This window comes from Diabrotica undecimpunctata, chromosome 4 (genome assembly GCF_040954645.1).
Source record: "Diabrotica undecimpunctata isolate CICGRU chromosome 4, icDiaUnde3, whole genome shotgun sequence".
In the NCBI taxonomy this organism is placed as follows: domain Eukaryota; kingdom Metazoa; phylum Arthropoda; class Insecta; order Coleoptera; family Chrysomelidae; genus Diabrotica; species Diabrotica undecimpunctata.
In genome coordinates, this window is record NC_092806.1 from 118,619,594 (window position 1) to 118,644,313 (window position 24,720).

Consider the following 24,720-nt stretch of genomic DNA (forward strand, 5'->3'; position numbering starts at 1 on the left):
GACTAATAATTAATAAAAATAAAGATTTAGACTTACGTCGTTGACCTAGAAGTAGTAAGAAGCTGCTCAACATACTTTTTGGACTCTCTGTGTTCGCCTCCTTGTACGCGTTTCTTTTGGTTGGTTAAAAGGGTAGCCGATGTTGATTTAGGCAAATAAAGACTAGGTATTGCCTCAGGTTTGAGTTTTAGACCCTTTTTAGAAACGTAATTTAAAAGTTCCTGTTGTAGATTTCTTTGGTAATCTTCAGCTTTAAAATGTTTAGAACAAATTCTTGCAGTATTACAATTAAAATTATCCTATCTACAACAAGATATAATCCACAGTTTTCTGGTCACGCTATCTTTGGGAAATGTATGAAACCTAAAGATTTTATCTTCATTGTCACTATTGCAACAAGCAATTGCACAGCGTACTTTAAAAAAGGTACAAAACCAGATATACAATGGCAAATAAAAACTTTCAGTTTTACAAAAAAAATACTATACAGTATAAATAAATAGTAACTAAACACCATTTGTATAAAGACACATATATAAGCATATATCTAAATTATTTTTCTATTATAAAATAGATGACTCAGTCAGTATTGAGATACTTTAAAATATATTTATTATCTCATAACTTGCAATTTGCAATAGTCACCATTGATAACCGATATTATTGTTGAACTTTTGTTTTTATACAAGCTTTCTGTCTTGCCGGTGTAAAGTCATCTGAAGTCGATATTTATTGTGTTTTGCGTTTGAACTAATTCGTGTCTTATTTTCATATTATTATATTGTTTGATAAGTAAATTTTGCATATAATAATCGGTAGGTCATAGTAATGTGTATATTTTTTATTTTACTAAATTTCATTATAACTCATCTAAAATACCATATTGAATTGTAAAACAGATTTTTCTCTATTGTACTCTATTTTGTTTTTATTTTAGTAAAACTGCTTGGAAGTGAGTGACAGTGAATCAGAATAAGCAAATCTACTACTATTTACCTATTCACAGTATTTCCTCTGCAGAAAATTTTTAAATTTCAAGGGATTTGCATACAAAAAGAGTACTTATATTATTAGTATATGTATGAAAACCAAAATAAATATTTTGCCTGAATCTCTAGGAGAAGTAAAGGTTTTACGCTACTGAAAATATATTTTTTATTCAATTATAACCAAAACAAAACATTTAAAAAAAAATTAGATCACCTTTTAACCATAATTTCAAAATTAATGTGTACGTTAAGCTGTAATAATGGGTTCGAGGTGGTTCAGGCGATCTTAACTACGTCACACTCCTGGGCCAGCTGTCAAATGTCATGCGCAATATCATACCTTGTGTATTCATTGTACCATGGCATCTATCTATCTACCTTTAGCATTTCTAGTTACCAGTTGATTGTCGAGTAGGTTAGTGCACCAGTTTCTGTCAGTTTTGAGATTTACGATACAGGTCGCATACGATGCAACCTTGTTATTTACCTTTGAAATTTTACGACGGTGAATATAAAGGTTTTGTTGAAATAATTTATTTATTTATTTATTACAATTGTTGCAGAGTATTTACTATAAGGATGGAGACAAAGAGGCCTAAATTAGATGTAGCTACACCCAGTTGCAGCAATGGCTATAAGAGAAGACGGCCTTGGACGCAATTCGAGTTAGAACAATTGGCAAACGAAGGTTTTAGCGACTCAGATGAGTTTGTAGAAAGCAATGAGAGTGAATATTAATAATTTGATGCCATAATTCCAGCAAATCCTGATGTCTCTCCGGAAATTGCAGTAGAAGGTACAAATAAGTCCAAAACAAAAAGTGTTATATATGCTAAAAATGGGCGTAGGTGGTGTCTAAATAGTTTTCATAGTAAAAATAGCAGGGTTTCGAAAAAAAACTTGGTTATTTATTTGCCAGGACCGAAAGGACCAGCAAAAGATATGGTAGAACCAAAAAAAATTTGGAGTTTATTTTTTAGCAGGAACTCGTGGGTATAATTGTAAAGTACACTAATGAGGAAATCGAAAGAAAGAAAATTAGCTGATATAAGAGCGAGCAATGATATCTTGGAGCAACGGATATTGTCGAAATACGAGTTGTTTGGACTGTTATATTTAAGCGGTGTTTTAAAAAATGCCCATGTCACACTGAGTGATTTATGGTTACCCATTTTTGGACCTGTTCTCTTTAGGACAACCATGAACAAGAACCGTTTTGAACTTCTGATAAACTGTTTACGGTTTGATAATAAGGAAACGAGATAAGACAGAAGAAAGATTGATAAATTTGCATCTATCAGGGATATTTGGGATATGTTCGAGAAATCCTGTAGACAAATGTACACTCCATCGAAATATGTAACAATTAATGAGACGCCTTTAGGATTTAGGGGCCGTTGTCCATTTAAGATGTATATCCCAAATAAGCCCGACAAATATGGTCTCAAACTCGTAACGATGTGTGATGCTAAAACATATTATACGTGCTCTGCTAAACCTTATATTGAAAAGGAGGAAAGAAAAAGTCAATGTTCGATTCCAACACAATACGTGCTTGAGCTTACAACAGATATACATGAGACAAATAGAAATTGCACTATGGACAATTGGTTTACCTCGTACGAAGCCGCAGAAAAATTACAGGAAAAGAATTTAACGCTGGTAGGAACAATCAGAAGAAATAAACCTGATATTCCAAAGCAATTAGTAGAAACAAACGGAAAACATATTGATTCATCTTTGTTTGTTTTTGACAAAAACAGCACGTTAGTTTCTTACGTGTCTGAGAAAAACAAGACTATTATATTGTTATCAACTATGCACACGACAGCAAATGTTGACGAAAAAATAAAGAAGTCTGAAATAATTTTGTTCTACAGTAACACAAAAGGCGGCGTTGATACATTTGATCAACTTTGTCATCTAACGATAGTCTTGATGGAAACTCGCAGGTGGCCACTTCGAATTTTGTATACTATGATTGATACTGCTGGATTCAATTCCTATGTAATATACAAATGTAACTGCAAACCAAAATTACAGAAACGGTCCGCTTTTCTGAAAGATTTATCATATTCCCTTGTAGAAGATTATTTGAAACAAAATTTGAAACAAAACCTCATTAAATGGGGCATCAAGACAGACAGCGACGCACTTTGTGAATGTGGTGAAATACAGAACGTGGAGCACCTGAGAGTATGCAGACTTTGCTCATCACAGTGCACCCTTGATGATTTATGGCTCGCAAATACAAAGGGTGTAGACGTAGCCCGATATTGGGCAGAAAAACTGTAGTCGGATCCAGACACGAAAAAGTAAGGTATTTGAAACAAAGAATGACCAATACACGCCTTCCAAGATAAATTAGGAATAATATTCGTAAATTTCTGAATTGTGAAGAAGAACAAGAAACTGCTTAAAGATAAATGATTTATTAGACTGATATGACTTCTGTCCTCGAAAAAAGAACAGAAAGGCTCGAAATAAATGTGAACATTGCCATAAAAGTGTATGCACCGAACATCGCCTTAGCATTTGTGTAGATTGTAAATGACATTTTTTTGTAAAAATTCTATAATCTTTTTTATTTTACCAGTTTTAACACACTTTTTGATAAAAACGTTTAGTGACGCAATGTTTTATTTAGTTTTATAGTTTAAGTTAGGAATACGGCACATTTTGAAATTTTTTAATATTTGTTATAACTTTAGTGTTAATAAATCTTAATTTTAGTATCAAATGTTAATTAATACCTATTAAACACAATTTTTACAGTAACAACTAAAGTTATAAATAGCAGGGATTGAAATATGAAGAGCGAGTTTATCGGTCTTATATGATGCCACCTTATTGCTAACGTTCCACAAATTCCACCTTGTGGTTCTAGGGTTAATTAACAATTATAGTACTCCTGAGTATACTCCTAGTTTTTGCAATCCGACAGGCTCGGTAGTCCTAAGCACCTCCTGTCAAAGTCGCCACTGTGTCTGCTATACTGAAAGCTGTCACGACATGAATCTCATTTTTACCGGATGCTTTATTTCGTGTGTTTTCCGTGAGCAGTTCGGTTCGATAGGGTTTTTAGATACAGTAATAAGTAGTACCACACTTTTATTTAAATCATTTAGAAAGTTCAGTTCAATGGCGAGCAAAAATTCAAAACGAAAGAACAAAACGCTGACTCAAACATATAGATGGGATATTATTAATAGTTGCGAGTGTGGTGATACTCCGACTGCGATATCTAGATTCCTTGATAGAAACGCTACAGTGCATACAGATATGCTACAGTGTAAAACGTTATAAAAAACAAAGACAAAATAAATAAAAAAATTTATGAAGTCTGTAGAGAATGGTTCGAAGGACAGAAAAACTTTTAAACTGAGTGAATTTTCTGACGTTGAAGAAGCTCTGCACATCTGGTTTAAGCGACAACGAATCAGACAAGCTCCTATTTCAGGTGACATTTTATAAAATAAAGCTCAGTTTTCTATCAGGAATTAACAAATAAAACTGATTTTAATCTGGACACTTTTGGTAATCCGACACCCCTTTGGTCCCATACCTGTCGGATTAGAAGGGGTTCATAAAATTCAGGGTAAGTAGAATATAAATCCAAATTTTCATGCAATTCGGTGGTGACACGGAAAATTACAGAGCATCGCCGTATTTTACGTTCATTTACTGGCCTATAAATTAAAGTTGATTTTATGCAATTGAATGAACTGTCTTCCAATAAAGTCGACCTTAGAAACTCATCTACTCTAAGTCATCTACTTTAAAATGTATACTATATGTCCTAATTGTTAATATGTACGTGTCATATAAAATAACTTTATTAGAAGAATTTTTTACCACGTAATAACAACGAAATTGATTGAATTTTTTAATGTTTGATATTATAAGAAGAATATAAAACATTATCTCAACAACTGAATCAATCATTTGAAAAAATCGTTGATGGCCTTTGACTTCTTTATATTTTCGTTGAAGCCCATAATTGTATGTAATTATAAAGGTAGCTTAAATATAATAGAAACAGAAATAAAAGTGAGCTGATTAAGAGTTTAGGCATCATTATTTGTTTACTATAAAAATATTAACCTATTCTTTTATTCTATTTAATTATGTTAATCGTTTATAGTTACTTGTCGAAATATATTATTTAACAAAAATATTATTACAGTGTTTATTTAGTATTTTAAGACTTAAAATGACAAGTGCGTGTTCTATACTATTTTTTTATAAATAGTGTTTGGCACAAATAAAATATTGTAGGCATAGCGCGAGATTGTTAGCATACTCAATAACGACATCACTTCGTTTTCTCTTTCATACAGGTATAACCATAACAGATTAAAAAATATTGTCCAATTGAGAATCTCTTTTCTCTATTTTCTTTTTTTTTACAAAACTATTTTTTCTTTGGTATTTTTTTATCTTCATTATATATTCAGAGATACTTTTAATATGCCTGTATACTGCTGCTCTAGAAAGATTCGTGGTTGTTTTTTTTACACAAAATCAATTTTTATGAATATTCAAAAATTATATTATCATTTTCTGTCTCATTATAATCCAATATTTAGATCATTATATACAATTTTGTACCTTAGCACATATATTAGTATGATAATGGATTTATATATTTTCAGTGTGTCAGTCCAAGGAAATATTCATCACATTTTGTTAGTTATACGAAAAGTTTTTTTCTATTATTTTAATCATGGAAAATTTGTATAGAAGTAAACATCAAGGTAAGAGCATATAATTTGCTTTGTTAGTATACTATGTTTATTTCTTTTATTGCAACACTTGTAAGTTTCTTACCCGTTACAAATCGATATTGCACTTTATAACAACAAATATTTCTTACCTCACAAATATGTCTCATAGACCAGAAGCCCATGCAACCTTTTTCCCCTTATTTTTTATAAATAATAGAATAACGGCTTGTTTGACCCAGCATGGATCACTATTGTAATCAATACTAAAATATTTATTGACAACTTTAGAAACTATGCCTTTATTTTTTATGGGTACAGGTTACTACACACGTAAGGCAAATAGACCACTCAAAAGGGAAGCATTATGGTCAAACATATTTGTACGGTATTTATAATTTAGATAGGTGATACAAAAATAACGACCTGCGACCTAATGCCGTACAAAAACATTGGTACCAGTAGCAGTGACAATCTTTGAATTTCCGAAAATTTTGACCCTATTTTCAGCAATTTGATACAATATGGCATTCATACACATAGTTTCGGGTCTTTATTTAGATAAATTTTTTAAGTACAGTACATATCGACTTGTACAAAGTGAGAAATCTAGGGCGCACCCCTGTATTGTATGTAAAGTAGTAGAAATAAAGTGATTTGAGCCATTATGAAACTTTCTGATTTAAATTTAGTTGCATAAAATAACGTTAAACATTTTTGGACATGCTGTATATTTTTGAATGTACATGTGATTATGAGACCAGAATTAATTTTCCTCTAAAAAGTGGGATAATTCGATCAAACATTTTAATTTTTTAATAATATGTACATCAATTATCAACAAAAAAAAATGCCGTACAAACAAAAGATTCTAAAGGACCTTAGGAGGACGCTCCCGTAGGAAAAATGATTCCTTTCAAAAATGTCACTTCAAATAAATCAGAATAAAGAATCTAATTATTGTATAAACAAGTTTTTTAAACAAATTTCAATATAACCTGTTTTTGCTCCAAAACATTTTTTAGGTTTCGTGAGTCATTTTAAACAAAAAAATGTTTTAGTGATTTTTCTCTTAAGTTGACAGTTTTCAAGTTATAAACAATTTAAAATCTCAAAAAAGTATGTACTTTCGAAGCTGGAAAACTCATATGAAAATTAATATTTTTCAGGTTGCCAAGTGCCTAAATTTAAGAGCAGTTTTAAGGTCTATTAAATTTGTTTTGTCCTTTTCATTACCAAAAAATTTATCTTAAGATAATTAATATTCATACGTTTTGTGGTGGCGAAAAGGGTCGATAATAAATTAATATTGACATAGGAATAATGTTCAGAAAATGATAAATTGATTTAAAATAATATGAATAAAAAAATAGATAATAGAAAACTAAGTCTAATTATTCGTTTTTTTTGTCTTCTTAGGGGTAGAGAACCCTCAAGAGGGTTCTCCCTAGTCTCAAGAACCCATTCAACTTGACAAAACCCAGAAAAATTAGTGAAATTATAAAAATTTGTCTGTAAAAAACCTCCTTTAATATTGCTCTGATGTCATTTTATCCTAAAGTGTTTAAAAAAAAGAAAACTTTTAGATATTTTTATTTTCTATTTTACACTATAGTTTATTTTTATGAAAGAGAGAGTAATTAGCATAATTTTAACTGGTACCTCCGACCACTCCATGGGCGTGCTCAAGATTAATTGAAAAATTACTTTGAATAATTGTAAAAAATAAATCAATTATTTCAGTGTTATAAAGTGTTATGTGTATGTAAACAAAAGTGACCTCTCTTTTATCACACACTATATTAAAACTGACTGGCCTACATTAAAAAGGGTTTTAAAAAATTCACATTTTTTTAATTTTTAAAAATTACAAAAGAGAAAAAGAGTTTTTAAAACCGTCTAAGGTATGTTAAATAGATGAATAAAAATATTAATATAAAACTTACAGCTACTTGTTACAAATCCAAATCAGATTCAGAAGATGAACTTTCAGAACCAAGATTTATAATAACTGGCTCGATCATTTTATCAGTAATATTGTCCAGCTTCCACATTTTTCCTCTTTTTTAATAGTGTGATTTACTGCCTTTTCCCAGTTTTCAGGTTTTACATTATTTACGGCCTCCAAAAACAACTGTTTAACATCATGAATTTTAAAAGTGGTATTTTTTCTTGAAACTTCACTCTTTATCTGTGCCCATACCAGTTCAATCGGGTTTAATTCACAATGATATGGTGGGGATCTAAGTACTGTCATTCCACGATTTTTGGCAATTTCATCAATTTCGTATTTTTTAAATTTTTCTTTATGAAGGGCACACAACGAATAAAGTTCCTTTCTTATAGATCCGGGATGGTACGTAATATTTTTTGAACTCAGCCAATTCTGCAAGTCTTTTTTTAACCACTTGGTTGTGGGCAGTCCTTCTATAAGTCTGGAGTGATAACTTGCATTATCCATTACTATTACACAGTTCCTAGGAAGAGGATCTATCATTTGTTCGAACCATTCTTGAAAGACATCAGCGTTCATGTCTTCATGGTAGTCACCGGTACGAGTTGGTTCAAAAGTTAATAAACCACCTTCAACAAAACCGTCTGAACTGCCAATGTGTACTATTATCAGCCTGCGTCCCTTTCCTGATGGTGGGTTTAAACCAGTAGATAAGTTATTTACAAAAGCGTGCCTTTGACTTGTAACAGTTTCATCCTGCCAAAATTTATTTGGTGCATGACCCTCGTTGATCCATGTTTCATCAAGATAAAATATTTTTCTTTTTTGGTTTCTCATTTCCTTTATGGTTCTTAGAAAATGTGTTCTCCATATGACAATATCGCTTCTTTCTAATAAAATAGACTTTCTGGGATTCTTTTTCCAGCGGAAGCCTATTTCTTTTAAAAGTTTCCATAACGTACTTCGACTCATTTCTGGGTAATCCTTATCATCTCGAACTGAGACAAGAACTTTATCCAATGTTGGAAATTCTTGTCTAAAGAAGAATTCATGCACTTTCCGTCGAAGTCCTTCTTTAAAATGATATTCTATTTGAAATTTTGGTTTCCCTGGAGCATTACGTGGCATTTGAAAACTACCACATTTCTCTTCTTTAATAACTTCTTTTTGTAAATCGTAGATTTCCCAACACCAAGTGTACTGCTTACTAACTCAACGGTCTCATCAACACTTTTACATAAACGTTTGTCTGTAAATGATTTAAAACAATTAAATATTAATGTTTTTTCATTAACTGTTTAGGGACCAATTTTTCCAAGACCAATTTTTCGGCGTTTACACGGCACTTCCAAATTTTCCATAACACTAGTATACACAATAAACTGCACCTTGCAACTGAAGTACCTACTTTTAGTGAACTGTTAAGAATTTTGAATACGCCACTTGGACCTTCCTACAAAATGGAAAAATCCACTATCACATTTTCTGTGGAATAAGTTTAGAACGTAATTATCTAGTCAATTACTGTCGTAGATTTCTGGAATTAAAGAATTAAATGTTTGATTGTTGAAACCCTTACTTCGTGGAATGCACTCATTTCAGATAAAATAAAACGTTTTATTTTATCTAAAGAATTAAACTTTATTTTGCAAATAGGTAGGTACTTATTAAACTTTTATTGGTTATATATAACCAATAAAATAAACATCTTACATTTCTTGCAAATTCATTAGTACCTGTTAACCTCCATCATCCGACACTGGCAACCTTATTTAGGGATTAGTAACACTCACAACTATTGTATTTTATTCTGCTCCAACCTTTATACCTGGTGGTCATAGTCAATTTAAAATTGTTTTCCTATAAACTTCTGTAAACTTGTTGACAAATATCTGTTTTTCATTGAGTCACCCGTATCAACAGTTTAGGGATTTGCATACATAATTTATTGTTTTATTACTCTCTCATACATAAAAATACACTATAAAAAGTAATAAAAATAAAGTTGTAGAAAATTTAATTTGCTACAAATATTGTTAAATAAAAGTCTCTGTACGATTGCTAGTTTACGAGATACAGATCGAAACTCCTTTAAACCTCTTATTCCAAGATGGTGAGTATTCAAAAACATGGTCAATTTCGGAGTACTGTAAAATCCAGAGAAATTAATGCAATTAAACAACTTTTTAGTAAAAACTATTTTTTATAAATCCCTTTTTAATATTTTTCTGATGTCATTTTTTTGTTAAATTACCACAAAAAAAGTTATAAGTTGTAGACAATTAAATTTGCTCTAAATAATATTGAATATAATTTTCTGTGTGTTTGTTAGTTTACAAGATATAGCGCAAAAACCCTTTGCATTTCTTTTTCTAATATGACTTCCGCAAGACAAGGTTGGCGATACCACAAAATTGAACTTAAGCTTATATTGACTTTCCCAATACGTAAAATGAATAAAATTGCGTCATCTAAGTAATGCACGCTAAGCCCTAAAAATGTAAGATTTCAATCTGTTGCTAGTAGTGCCTATCCGTTTCGGATGTTGGCGACCATCATGGCAATCTGTATTTTGCAAACTATGGCTCTGAAAAGATTTGTGGTTGTTGTGTTGAACCACGTACGTAGATTTTTCAGCCAGGAAATTCTTTGCCTTCCTGGTCCTCGTTTTCCTTCTATTTTTTCTTGAAGAATTAATTGCACCAACCCATATATTTCGGTGTTCCTCATGATGCGATTAAAATTTGGCTGTTTTTATTATGATTAACTCCTAACTAACTCTTTTTCTTTTTACATTCTTAATAAAAGGTCCTGTTTAGTAACGTGGTCGGTAAAAGATATCTTCAGGATGCTACGATAAAGCAACATTTCGAAAGCCTCAATTTTTTTACAGATAGTGTCTGTGAAAGTCCACGACTCAACTTTGTACAACAGTATAGGAAAAATACAACATCGTAGTAACCTGATTTTTATGGGTACTGATAAATCATGGCATTTGGATAACTTAGACATTTTTTAAAATGCAGATCTTGTTTTCTTTATCGTAGATTGTATTTCTAGAGAATGGTTCCAATTTTGATTGACGTTCGTACCAAGGTAGGTGTATGTTTTTACTTTTTATTTTGGTTGATCATTCACACTGATTCATTCAATTGGCTGTTCCTTCTTAGAGGTCTTCATACATTTTGTTTTCTTATTGTTCAGTAAAAGTCCATATCTCTGACTTACTTATGTGATTCTATTCATTCATTCCTGGAGGGATTCATAACTGTTAGCGAATACCACCGCGTCGTCCGTTGTTTTACCCTTTTATTAACTAATTTTGTTTGGCCTTTCGTATTTCGATTCTTTTTTGTCTCTGAATATTTTTGTCCATTGTTTTGTTATTCTTTGATTTTCTTTTTTCTTCCATGAGTTGTAGTAAAATTTGAATAGACGGTATACCAGATCTGCAAAATCCATCCATGTTTTTTCCCATTTGTCTAATTTTAGATAACTAATAACAGCCACAGTATTTAAAAGTATAACATAACATTCACCACTGGATACTTTATGTGTAGGTACTCTGAAAATGTCCAATTTTCAAATTTTTGTTTTTTGTTTTTTTTTTTATTTTTTAATTTGTAGCATTTATTATAACTGGCTATTAATTAGTTTGATAGTTTTTAGTTATATTTTATCAAAAAAGTGATTACAGTTTAAGAAATAATTATCTTACCTAAAAAACAACGATTCTATTCCCAAATACAGAAAACTGTTTATAAACATTTGCAAGAACCAAAACTTTTAGACGGCGCAATTGCCAAAAATTAGTTTACGCATTAAGTAATAATTTAGAATTGACGACGTACATTTTTCAATGACCTCAACAAATGGGGGTTAAAATCACAGGTTGTGCCCTAGATTTCTTACCACTGTACCAACCGATATGTATGACGCTGCAAAAAAAGTAATCTAAAAGTAAAATTGTTCCTGCTACTGGTACAGTATCTATCTATATTATCTTTGTACGACGTTAGATCGCAAGTCATTATTTTTGTATTACCTACCTAAGTTAAAAATGCCATACAAATATCTTTGACCAAAATGCCCCCCCCCCTTAAGGGGTAAGTTTACCTTACCTGTTATAACATATTGTAGTATTTCTTTATATGTGACTTATGGATGGGTCAAATAACCCCTTAAAATCCCTCATGAGTCTATTATTTATATATTCGTTCTAATATTTCTTATTATTCTATTTAGTTTATTTATAAAGATTATCATCAACTTCAACACTCTTAAACAATGCGCCAAAAATTCACTTACATATTACATGTAAATCAGTACAAAATTATTACACTAAGTTAGCTCTAGTGTGTCACTGGATCCGCGAAGATCTGAATTTTGACTTAGAAATCCGATTCTGAAATTTGAAATGGCCATGGCAAACTTTCTAAAAACGTGAAGACATTTATGCGATAGGTCACTCGATCTGCAAACACGATACATTTTTGTGAAGTGCTATTACACCCTGTTACATTGGACACTTAAAGTTGTCAGTTTGACAAGACTTAAAGCATTTTTAACCTGAGTATGTAGACGAATGTTACGAATACCTTAAACTTCTCACACCATTAAGTGCGTAAGCCCAAAATTTCGGGCCAATGCTTTTTAAATGCATTATTTTTTTTGAATTCTGAGAAAACTAATAAGTATTTTTGAAAAATTTAAACGCGTATTGAAATAATACATTATTATTAACGGCCAAAAGTTCCTGAAAACTTCTATAATATTTATTTTAATAAGTTACAGGGGTGAAAAAGAAGAGAAAATTTAGTGTGATTTTTAATTTCAAATATCTCATTCAAAAAAACTTTCTGTTTATTCTAAGGAACTTTCAGCCCTCGGTAATAATGCAATCTTTCATTCTGCGTTTAAATTCTTTAAAAATATTTGTTAGTTTTCTCAGGATTCGGAAAAAATTAATGCATTTAAAAAGCATTAGCCCGAAATTTTGCGCCTACGCTTTTAACTTGAAAATTGTGCAAATTTGAATTCATTGAAATCATAAAAAGTGGAAAAGTAAATATCTTGAACCTAAAATCAGAAGAAACACATGCGATTTTCTACAGCTCTTAATTAAAGGTAGGATTAAGTGTAAACTTTAACTACAGCAAAGACAGTGCTCCTAGCTTAACCCTAAACGGTATGACAAAAAAAAGAAAACGTTTAAAGTATGGCGGGGTCAAATTGGACATTTGAATTTTTTGTTTTAATAAAACAAAAAATTAAAGAACAAAAGTGAAAAAAGTAGTATATGGCTAATAATAGCGCTATAAAAGCTAACATATATTACAACGAATGTTTTAGGAACAAACTATACAGGGTCAATATCGAAACTAGATAAATGATAAAAATCTTAAAATTGTAGCATTTTCGTTTCACCCCATATATCATAAAACACTGAAAAGTATTATTAATCTTTTTGCGACTCTAAGATTGGTAATGTAAACATTTTCTTTTGTGTTTATAATAATTATAATTGCTCTTTCGATTGATCTGGATTATGCCTAGATATTAACGTCGGAAAAAAACAGGAATCTTTCCACTTGGATTGGTGGAAAAATGTATGCTGACAAGAGAATAATTTTAGGAGGATGACGCCACTACTTGATGAACCGGCTGCGAAAGCAGTCGATTTTATTGTAGAAGTCATGAAGAATTTTGTTGTCGGAAATCGTTAGTGTAGCAGTTAAGGAGAACTAATTGGGTCTAAACGAGAAAATGTAATTTTTGGTTATAGTTTCAAAAATCGGCAAATTTTGGTTTAATTCGAATGAGTTTTGGTTAAAAAAATGGTGAGTAAGTTTAAATACTATGTGGCAGTCTTTGTAAAATGAGATAATCACCGGTTTATTGCTCTATTTCGTGTCACGGAATTGATAACAGCGTTTCTGAGGGCTAAGTGGCCTACATTGTTTTAAGTGAAAATTAAGCAGCCTTGTTTTGAAGATTACATATTATCCAGAATAACCTGAAGTCCAGTTCGATGTTTGAACTCCAAGATTTGTCAAGCTACCTTTTTGTGTCTTCGATGGTTGAAAGTTAACAAACTATTTTGATAATATAAAAGAAAATAATTAGCCAGTGCAAAAAGTAGTTTTGTTACATTTTTGTAAATAAGATTTGCTTTCGTGACAAATTAGAAAGGTTAAAAATAAATATAAGTTTTATGTACCAGCTAATTGTCATATTTTAGTTTTTTTTTTAAGTAAAGTTAACCTTGACAATTATTTAATAATTCAGAAAAGTTTGATATTTCATTTCGACATATGACAGTCAGTATATCCTTTTCTATCATTTGGTACATAACCAAAATTTTAAAGTCGGTTTTCTTAAATTCTGTTTTGTACAAGGTTAAACTCAATGTAAAGTGTGTTAATGAATTTGGATATTTTTATTTGTAATAACTGTTTATGAGAAATAACAATACATAAGTAATGTTTCTTTTTAAACCAGGAGTTTCAAATTATTTCTTTTAAAAAGATATTCACCTTTAAAATTTTTTTGGAGAGAATATGAATCTTCTTGTATAGTTTTGCCCAGGATATCTCTGTAAGTATTTTGTTTGATTTGTTTTTGTAGTAAGTCCTCCCAATCCTTCCCAAATCAAGGAATCGTTATCCATGACTTAGCTCTCCAACCAAAACACGAGTAGCCATTCGCAAACGTTTCAATTTATATGCTTACTTTATCTCCAAGCCCAGTAATTATTAATTCTCCCCTTTAAACTCACAATAAGCAAATTATAAATTGTTACAAAACAAACAAAGAAAAACACATTATCATGTCGGAAGTAAAGAATTTTTTTTTTTTTTTATTTACAAACTCGCATCAGCCTGTAAGGCTATTAGCGAAAAAAAGAAAAAGTAATAACAATAATTGAACAGTGTAACAATTAAATTTTGTATAAATAGTTTATTGCTTTTAGATATTGGATAATCACTTTGGCACCGCACTTTAAGAATAGTTCTCTCAAATTCTCCGGGATTCCGAATTTACACCTTTCCGCACTGTGTAACGGGCACTCCACTAGAAGGTGTTTTATTGTTAGCGGGGTCTCGCAAGCATAACACTCCGGTTGTGGATCCCTTGTCATCAGATGTCCATGTGTGAGGCGACTATAACCAAGCCGCAGTCGTGTGATGATAACCTGAGAAAAACGATTGGTGGAACTATCAGACCATGGTTGAAATATTGGTTTTATCTCAAGTAGTTTTGCCTGTTTTTTACACCATCTGCTATTCCATATGTTGACTATTTTGCTGTGGAAATATGATTTGAGATCTGTTGCTGGAGTTTTTGGATAGAATTCAATAGTTGTTTCCTCTAAGGCTTCTCGTGCATATTTATCCGCCAAATCGTTTCCCGTGATTCCAACATGAGATGGCACCCACAGGAAAGCAATGTTTCTGTGGTTTAGATTATGCAATTCTTGTCTAATGAGTTTGGCCACAGGATGGGAAGAATAGATTTTTGAGATGATTTCTAGAGAACTTAATGAGTCAGTAATTATTAAGAAATTAGTTTCAGGACATTTTGTAACATGACATATGGCTTTATATATTGCAAAGAGTTCTCCTGTTAAAATAGTATTCGTCTCCGCTAGTCTATATTTCTTTATTTCATCATTTGTTACAAAGGCAGATGCTACACAACGCTCTGTTTTAGATCCATCTGTGAATAACTTTTTGAAGGAAGAAAATTGAGAAATTAACGTTTGATATTTAGAATTAATTAGATGACAATTGCTTTCTTTTTTATTTTCTGATAATAGATCCAAATTTATGTAAGGAGAAGACATTAGCCAAGGAGGGGAAGTTGGCATCTTGCTAGGATAGATTTCGGGGACTTTAATGTTTAATTCATTTATGATTCGTCTGCATCTTTCGTAAAATGGAATGTGGGTTTTTGCGCGCTGGATATTCGAGCAGCGAATGGTTTGGTGATATTGTAAAGAGTACCGCTTCGATGCATAAGAGAGCATTAATTCCTGTCTTCGTAAATCTAATGGTAGTTCACCCAGTTCGGCCTGAAGACTTAAGATAGGGGTTGTTCTAAATGCGCCGCTTATTATTCTAAGAGCGTTATTTTGAATGGTGTCTTGAATGAACTTTTAGAGTTGTTGTTGAAGCACACGAGTAAGCGTGGCAACCATAATCGATCTTTGAGCGGATCAAATTTTTATATAGTACGAGTAGAGTTCTACCGTCTGCTCCCCAGTTCGTACCAGAAAGACATTTCAAGAGGTTTAGTCTTTTTTGACATATAGCTGATATATATTTGATGTGGTCCTTCCAGGTTAGAGCTTGATCAAATATTAGACCTAGATATTTAATTGTGTTTACATATTCAAGTGTTTGACCACCAAGTTTTCAAGTAGGTATTTCTTTTATCTGTTTTGGTCTCTTAGAAAATATGATGCAGCGAGTTTTAGATGAAGCAAATTGAAAACCACTCCTTTTAGACCATGCTATAAATTTATCGAGTTGATCTTGTAATAATTTGGCCATACTCTGTATATTGTTTCCATTTAAGAATATTATAAGATCATCCGCGTACAATCTCGCTTGAATGGGTTTGTTCATTGATTTGATTATATCATTGATAGCTATAAGGAAAAGCGTCGGGCTGATTACCGAGCCTTGGGGTGTACCATTTGTTTGATATTTCACATTAGATAGAAGTCCGTTTACTTTTACCTTGAAATTTCTATTTAGGAGAAAATTTTTAATAAAAGCAAGTATATTTCCTTGATAGCCCCATGATTCCAGTGTTGAAATTATTTTATGATGCCAAGCCATATCAAATGCTTTGTGCAAATCAAAATAAATTGCAATACATTTTTGGTTGTTGTAGAATGCGTTATTAATATGTGATTCTATATCTACTAAATTGTCGGTAGTCGATCTTAAAGGACGAAATCCAGATTGTTCATTAATCAGTTGGTTATTTTCTTCCAGACACCACAATAAACGTTTATTTATAATTTTTTCTAAAAGCTTACACATGACACAAGTTAGAGACACTGGACGATAAGAATCTGCTTTGTTTTGTGGCTTATTAGATTTTAAGATGGGAATAGTTATGGCTGTTTTCCATAAATTGGGAAATTCATGTTTGGTCCATATACGATTATATATTTTTAATAATATTTCTACTGCTTCGTCAGGAAGGTGTTTCAAAAAAGAAGCTGGGATGTCATCGGGGCCAGGGGATGTGTCTTTTAAAGAAACTACCATCTCTCTTAGTTCTCTGATTGTGATAAGTGCATTTGTAGGTTCATTGTTGTTTACTACGTTAATAGGGATGGTTTCTTTTTGTTCTTTGTATGTTATGAAATCTTTATCATAGTTAGAATTTGTGGATGTTAACTTGAATGTTTCCGCTATTTTTTCTACGATTTCTGCATGGTTTGTTATTAATGATTTATTTTCTACTTCTAATGATGCGATTCCTTGATATGAGCTAGTGCCTGTTATATTTTTTATTTTCCTCCATATGTTTGTTAAGGATGTGTAATTATTGATCGTTTCTACATATTTTATCCAGGATTGTCTTTTAGATCTCGTGGTAATCAGTTTGGCTTTAGCCCTACATTCTTTAAGATTAATTAAGTTTTCTAGGCTTTTGTACCTTTTGTACTTTTGAAGAGCTTTCTTACTTTCCTTAATAGCTTCTTTACAATCTTCATTCCACCAGGGAGTTACTTTATCTCTTTTTATAAACTTTGTTTTACCTATCGCTTCTAGAGCTGCTTCCGTTATGAGTTTATTGAACTGTAGAATTATTTCGTCTATTGAATTTTCTAAACAAATTTTTGATGATCCGTTACGGATAATTTCTTGATAACTGCGCCAATCAGCTTTATCTAGCCTCCATTTCGGTTCAGGTGTAACTGGCGTAGGTTTCATCGAGTGTTTTTCTATTAAAATTGGGAAGTGATCACTCCCATGTAAATCTTTTTCTACATACCAATTGTGATTTAATTGAAGAGTTGGCGTACAGAGTGAGATATCTATAGAAGAAAATGTCCCTGTCGATAAATTTAAGTGTGTGCTGCTACCATCATTTATTATTGCAAGGTTTAATGTGTTTATGATCTTTTCAATCTTTTTTCCAGTGTGTGTAGTTTTAAAGGAACCCCAGTTAGTATTGTGTCCATTTAGATCTCCCAAAATGAATTTCGGATTAGGAACCTGATTTATTAAGTTTACAAGATCTTGTTCTTCTAGGTTATAATTTGGAGGTATATATATATTACATATGTTGATCTTTTGTGTAGTGCCAATTTCTACAGCTACGGCTTCGAGATTTGTGATTAATGGAATTTCTTTGGATATTATTTGTTCCTTTACATATATTGCAACTCCACCTGATGCGTGTTTTGCATTATCTCTGTTTTTAAAATATGAATTGAAGGACTTTAGATTCATGCACGTGGAATGTTTAAAATTAGTTTCTTGAAGACAAATAATTTGTGGTGTGTATTGATTGATTAATAGTTGCAACATAGGTAAACGAGTTTGAAAGCTATTTATATTCCACTGTAAAATTTTATTATACATAAATTATTATATATCGATTAAGTGAAAGAAAAAAAAACTACAGTATTAACAAGTGGATGTATCACTTTCAGTATCCAAAATGGCTAAATCAAGTTGTACAGCCAATTTTTTCCTCAATTTTGTGCAGCGATATTTTGTTGTTCTGTCTTCTAAATGGGGACGTATTTCTTCCAACATATTAATAAGAGCTACGGTGTCTGAAGTATATTCATTCGCAATCGTTAGTACATCAGAGCATCCATAGCAATTTTCAAGTAGACTTTCAATTTGCTGACTGTTAAGACAAAAGGAAGGAGAGTGTTTGTCTATAAATGTTTTAATATTGTCTGAAAACTTTATGTTTTGTTCCGGTTTTTTTTCTGTTTTGCTCTTTTTTTTCTGTTTTAAAGTTGGAATTGCAAATTGGGCATCCTCAGAAGTAGGTGATGAAACAGCAGAAGCAGTACGTTTATGTGAAATATTTTGTGTAAAAGAAAGATCAGACTTTGTATTGTCAACCAAGGCGTTTTCCATTATCTCAGAATTCACAGGGGTATTGATAGGTTGAGATAGGGGTGGATTTGACAGTTCTGGATTTTGGGTCGAAGATGACTGTGAGCTGTTGGAAGAAGTTGTAGTGATTCCAGCAATAGGAGTTTGTGAAGTTTGGGCAAGAGATATGCTACCTGATTGAGTATTGCTTACTGTAGGTATTGTATTCAAAGTTGGTGAAACAGAAACAGTACATTGTGAAGCATTATGTCCTGCTTGCTTGCATTTGAAACAATTATGGCTGTCTAATGTTAAAAATAACCTGCTTACTACTCCATCTTGTTCAATTTCAATAAATTCAGGAATGTTAGTATTTATAGGAGGAGAAATGTAGATTTGTCTTCTAAAACTTAATATGTGGCTGTAAGCTGGATCAGTAGCTCCAATTCTCAGTGGAGTCATTGGCGATAACAGTGTTAAACCTAAGTTTTGTAAATGTCGTGTAATATCTTCATTAGGAATTGTAGGGCTTACATTAGATACTAGCAATCTTTCTGATGGAGTAATTAGTCGCCGAGCAACTAGACGAGTGTTGTTAATTGTGATGGCTTCATTATTTTTAAGAAGATCGTCGACAATTTTTTTATCTTTCAAATATATGCAAACTCGATTGTTAGATATACGTGAACAATATATTATATTTTGTGGGTTAACTATTGGTCCAATCTGTAAGAGATAGTCTTGAATTTTGCAACCTTCTATCGATGGGAAAACTATCGCTTGATCTCTATTTGGTAATGGAGAGGAATTTTTAACTAACGCTGCTGAGTATGATTTAACCGTGCTGTGGAAATTATTTGAAGTAGTATTGACATTTGAAGAATTTTGAGTAAGATTATCCATTTTTTGCTTTCTTTCGGAGTTTCTTCCAAAGCATTTGAGCTAAGTCCGCCTCTGGCGATGAAAAACCACAGACAATAATTTGAGAAAAAAAAAAACAACCAGTTGGTAGATAAGCACTCACAACAGGTGAATGGAAAGATATTGATTTTTTGTGGATGTTGATAATATTATGAAGTAAATTAAATACTCACAAATGATGTGTGATGTACTATTTTAACACTTCACCACTTTTTTCTCAAAAATTTGTTTTAATATGATAGTTAAAAACTCATTAATATTAAAAATCAATTACTACGAAATGATAACGACGTGTTTACTCTTCGAATGTTCGAGTGAGACTCAAGTAAAGAATTCTTATTTAGATATGTTCACCTATTTTAAAAAAATTTAAATCAGAAGTTAATTTTCGAATATAAACAAATCAGTAGATAAGTTGCTGATCTTTAGATTTATCACAAGTATTTATTTTGATACAACGTATTTATGACATATGTTACATACAAGTGGTTGTTTGTTATCATAACGTGAACAAATATAACAACTTCCACGTTTGGATGCTCTTTCAACAGGTCTATCTTGGTCTTTGTTATCGTGTGAAACAACTCGACGAATAACTTGTCTCAATTCCTTGAGAATATTCACCATTTAAACATGCCGAATTAAGTGGTCCTGTATTAGTTCTTTTCCAAAAGCGATAATAAAATTTTGCTGTGTTAATTTAGATTCTGGATATGCACTGTTATATAAAATACCCCCATTTACGTTGACAATATCCATTATACGAAACCAAATAGCCTATGGCCATCCGTCTAGTATGCCTCCCTACTTTATAATTAGCACAAATTTGATCCCGCACATCCACTCCCACTTTAGTAACATTGTAAAAATGTATCAGATCTGGCAGTTTTTTTTGTGTAAGTAAGACTTTGTTATTATGATGTAAACTGGAAATAAGGCAAACATATAGATTTTTTATTGATACGTAAAATAGCAGGGTTATGTCTTTAGTAAAATAAACCTCGTGTTGATTATTCGGCAAAAACTCATTTGGCAACTCTTTTTTGTTTCTTTTGATAGCACCTACATAATTAAGTTTACGTTGTTGTAGTTCGTTGACCAGCTATGGAAAACCAGTTATCCCCAGTCATATTGCGGTTAGAATTCACTATTGGAGCAACTTATGAAAGAACATAGAGAGTTGGTATGGATAATTTCTTGGGATTCGGTATTCTGTTTTCTTTTCCAGTATACACAAATTTTCTATCTTACTTTTCATAAACATTCTAAATTTGTACTTATCGCAGAAATCAACCAACATTTCATCAACAGTTACATATTCTCAAGATAATTAGTTAGTATAACAGTTAATTACGAAACAATTAAAAATTTCAGAAATAGATGCCAATTTGTCTCCATCTCCATTACGCTTATTTCTAGAATTTGGATCGTCAAATCTCAAAGCTGGTAGTAGAAACCTAATCTTTTTGCTATCATTACGGAACGGAATATATCACAGCCTGTACCATCAGTTTAAAAAAAAAATTATATTTTTATTGTTAGACTTGAACATGCCTGCAAAATACAGTAGGTAGTCGAAACCAAGGTATTATTTCGGTTTTATCAAGGTGGCTTTTAAATTGAGAGTTGAAAGTATTACGTAAAGATGTTTGTAACCCTGGAATCTTTTCATTTGTCTTTTCAATAACCGCGCAATTATTGAATCGGTCATTTCAGAAAACAATATGAGTCAGAAATTATAGTATTGAGTAAATCACAAAAAACTGTTGTATTAGAGTTTAAAAAAAAAGTAACTTATGTTGTTTCAGAACAGAAATAAAAGAAAACATTTCTTTTTGGAAATTTTATTGTCTGTCAGTATAAGCATTAATCATTATTAATTGCATCAGTAGTAGACCACTGCATAATCTATTCAAAAATTGGAAAAATTCAAAAAACCGGAGGAAAATTATAATTTTCCTCCGGTATGTAGTTCATAAGCTTACGTATAACTCTTTTTTTTTATTAATTGGTACTTTACTATCCGGATAGGCCAGAACTGTTGGTCAAAATGGAATTATATCATTTATGTTTTTAAGTTTAAAGTTGTTAGTAATAAAACCATTAATATATACCAATACTATTACAGACCTTGTTTGGTTTGAAGAATAAAAAAAATGGTAGTAATTTAAAATCTGGAGAGTGATTTTTTATCCTTTTCTTTTCTGCCCATTGGGTCGGTAGACAAATACGTTTTTTTGTAATGTTTAGGCCACCACTTTTTACATTCAAAAATATTCGATGTTTCCACCAGTTTAACAAGAAACTTTTTGTGTCAAGTAAAATTTACTATCATTTCTATTCTTTTGGGTGATAAACATGGTCAAAGTTTTTTATGGCTCTTTTTATTGCTGCAAAGTTTTTAACGTTCGGCAAAAAGGAATGGCCACGTTGTGGAAAGTACTGGTTTATGGTTTTAAAACGTCCAGTATCTTCTAACGAAAGTAGAAATCTCACTACAGTATGATTCCGGTTTAGATCGGCACGGCTGTCAGAAAATAAGTAAAGACGTTTCACAGCAGTAGGCACTTCAGACTTGATATAATTCACAAGAAATAAAGCAACTTTATTGGAACCCTTTCTGGCTTGACCCTCGTGGTAGGTGTAAAACATCCCTTGTTATTTTTGCATATTGTTAATTCCAAAGATGTTGTAGGTTAGTTGACGCAAGTAAAAAGACTCCGATATAGGAATAGAGAAGTTGAAGATTTTGCATATAATCAAACGTCAGGCCACATGAAGTGATCTGGCTTGCATGTCTCTGCAGTTTTTGCCATTTTATTGTAGAACTTCTGTGCACGTCTTTTATGGTACAAATAATTCCGCAACGGCCACTCGATTCGCTGTCTTGTTTAAAGATGGACTATGTGGACTTAATCTTTATTTCTAACTGTTCACATTCATAGGAAGTGTCTATCTGTGGACGTCCAAAAGATAGAGAAAAATGTTCCTGGAAAATCATTAAATAAAATTTATACTTCACTGAATTATTATTAGTACTTATAAGGAAATTTGGCACAAAATAGGTGATAGATAATTCGCACATTCAATTTTTTGTATAATTAATGCTTCTCTTTACCTGTGTAATGTGAAATCTTAGTGGGAAAACTCCTAATAAAAGTCTTATTCTGTTCTATTAAATTTTCAGACTTAGCATTCCCTGAAATATTTTTCCACGTTTATCTAGTGGTGCTTTTCCTTATACAAGACGCTTAGATATTCTTTGAATTATTTCATGACCCACAGTGTGAATTCTAAAGAAACCTTTTTTGTAAACCATAATTTTGCCACCCGAGCCTGAATAACAATCTTATATCTTCTATTCTTTGGATATTTATTTCGAGGTCTTTTTTTTTACTTCACACTTTTCCATAAGCCCTTGTAAGCATAAATATTGTGCATTCTTGATAAGCATACTTCTGAATTTGGCAAGTATTTCAGCTCATATATCTGCATTAACTTTTTTAAAGCACTTCAAGCGACAACTGCAAAAAATATATAATAAATTTACGTTTTAAAACTATCTTAACCTTAAAACTTACAGACAGTCCCCTCCTGGTTTTCTTGCAGGTACAGCATTACCTTTATAATTTTCATATTCCCCACAGAGCCTCGCATTCTTAATAATTTCTGACTTATATTTGTCTTTTTTACTTCTTTTTTTACTTTTTTCTAAATTCAGATCATTATTGGTGCCATTTACTGCAGCTATCTTGGTCGTTTTGTTTACAAATGACAATCAGTCGATGACTCATGTGGTTTTCGAATGAAATCGACAGCAAGTCGAGACTGATGTCGTTTCTGCTTAGAATGGTGCTTCTTCATCAGGTTCCTTCTCCTATCGGAGGTTGGAAATCATCATCGCTATTTTAGTTTTATTGACCGCGCTTCTGAGTAATTCTAATGAGCTGCAACCGAACCACTCTCTCAAATTTCTTAGCCAGGATATTTTGCGTCGTCCTGGATTTCTCTTCCCTGGTATCTTCCCTTGCATAATTAACCTAAGTAATACGTACTTCTCGCCCCTCATTATATGACCCAGATATTGAATCGTTCTAATTTTAACAGTTTTTATGACTTATCACTCTTTCTTTATTCTTTGTAACACCTCTATATTAGTTACTTTTTCAGTCCACGATATTCTGTGGATTCTCCTGTAGCACCACATCTCAAAGGAGTTTAATTTTTTGATTTCGGACTGTTTTATTGTCTACACTTCCATACCGTATAGTAAAGTAGAAAAAACGTAACAACGTAGCATTCTTGTGCAGATCTTTAGATTAAGGTTACGGTTGCAAAGTAAGTTCTTCAATTTTATAAACGTATTTCTTGCAATTTTTATTCTAGATCTGATTTCTTTTGTGTGATCTCCATCTTCGGTTAGCCACGTTCCTAAATATTTATATGTTGTTACTCTTTCGATCGTTGTATTATCGATGATCAGGTTGTCTACATTTTGTGTTTTTTTTGAGAATATTATTGATTTCGTTTTCTTGAAATTCATTTGAAGTCCGTAGCTTTTACATGGAATAGAATGGTGCGTTGACGTATAAAAAACGGATTTGTTAAGAAGTGTCAATATTGCAAAAAATTGACTTATTTATGTTGTTTCTAAAAAAACCGATTTAATTGTGTCATCGAGTTGAAGCTTGATAGCTTCAGTAGACGTTGCCGGCTTATGTATTCGTGCTGGCCCAGAAAGCTATGGTAGATTTGATACCACATCTGATTCACGGGTATGGCTTGAAGCAGGAGCTATTTTGGATCATTTTTTTACTTCTTTTATAACAGTAATTTCTCTTAGTTGCCTCTTTATTATTATTATTTTCGTCCTCACTACTAAAATCACTGGCCAGTATTTGATCATTCTTAATACTATCACCTTGGTCATTATTACTAAGATCAGAATAATTATCAGTATCATGATCAGTAAAAATTGTTTTGGTGTCAGAAATATCATCATTACTGTCAAAAAAGTGTTTAGCAATCTCTTCAAAGTCCTGCTGGGTTCT

At 31.8% G+C, this 24,720-nt stretch overlaps 1 protein-coding gene across 2 annotated transcripts in view; it reads left to right on the top strand.

Moving 5' to 3' along the window:
* The first annotated feature begins 5,647 nt into the window (after positions 1-5,647).
* The window catches only part of LOC140438372 (uncharacterized), a 76,948-nt gene continuing 57,875 nt past the window's right edge, over positions 5,648-24,720 (top strand). For both annotated transcript variants that reach the window (XM_072528050.1, XM_072528049.1), the window contains exon 1: positions 5,648-5,746. In XM_072528050.1, coding sequence (XP_072384151.1) covers positions 5,716-5,746 — 31 coding nt within the window. In that variant the 5' untranslated portion in view covers positions 5,648-5,715. The remainder of the gene's footprint in view (positions 5,747-24,720) is intronic.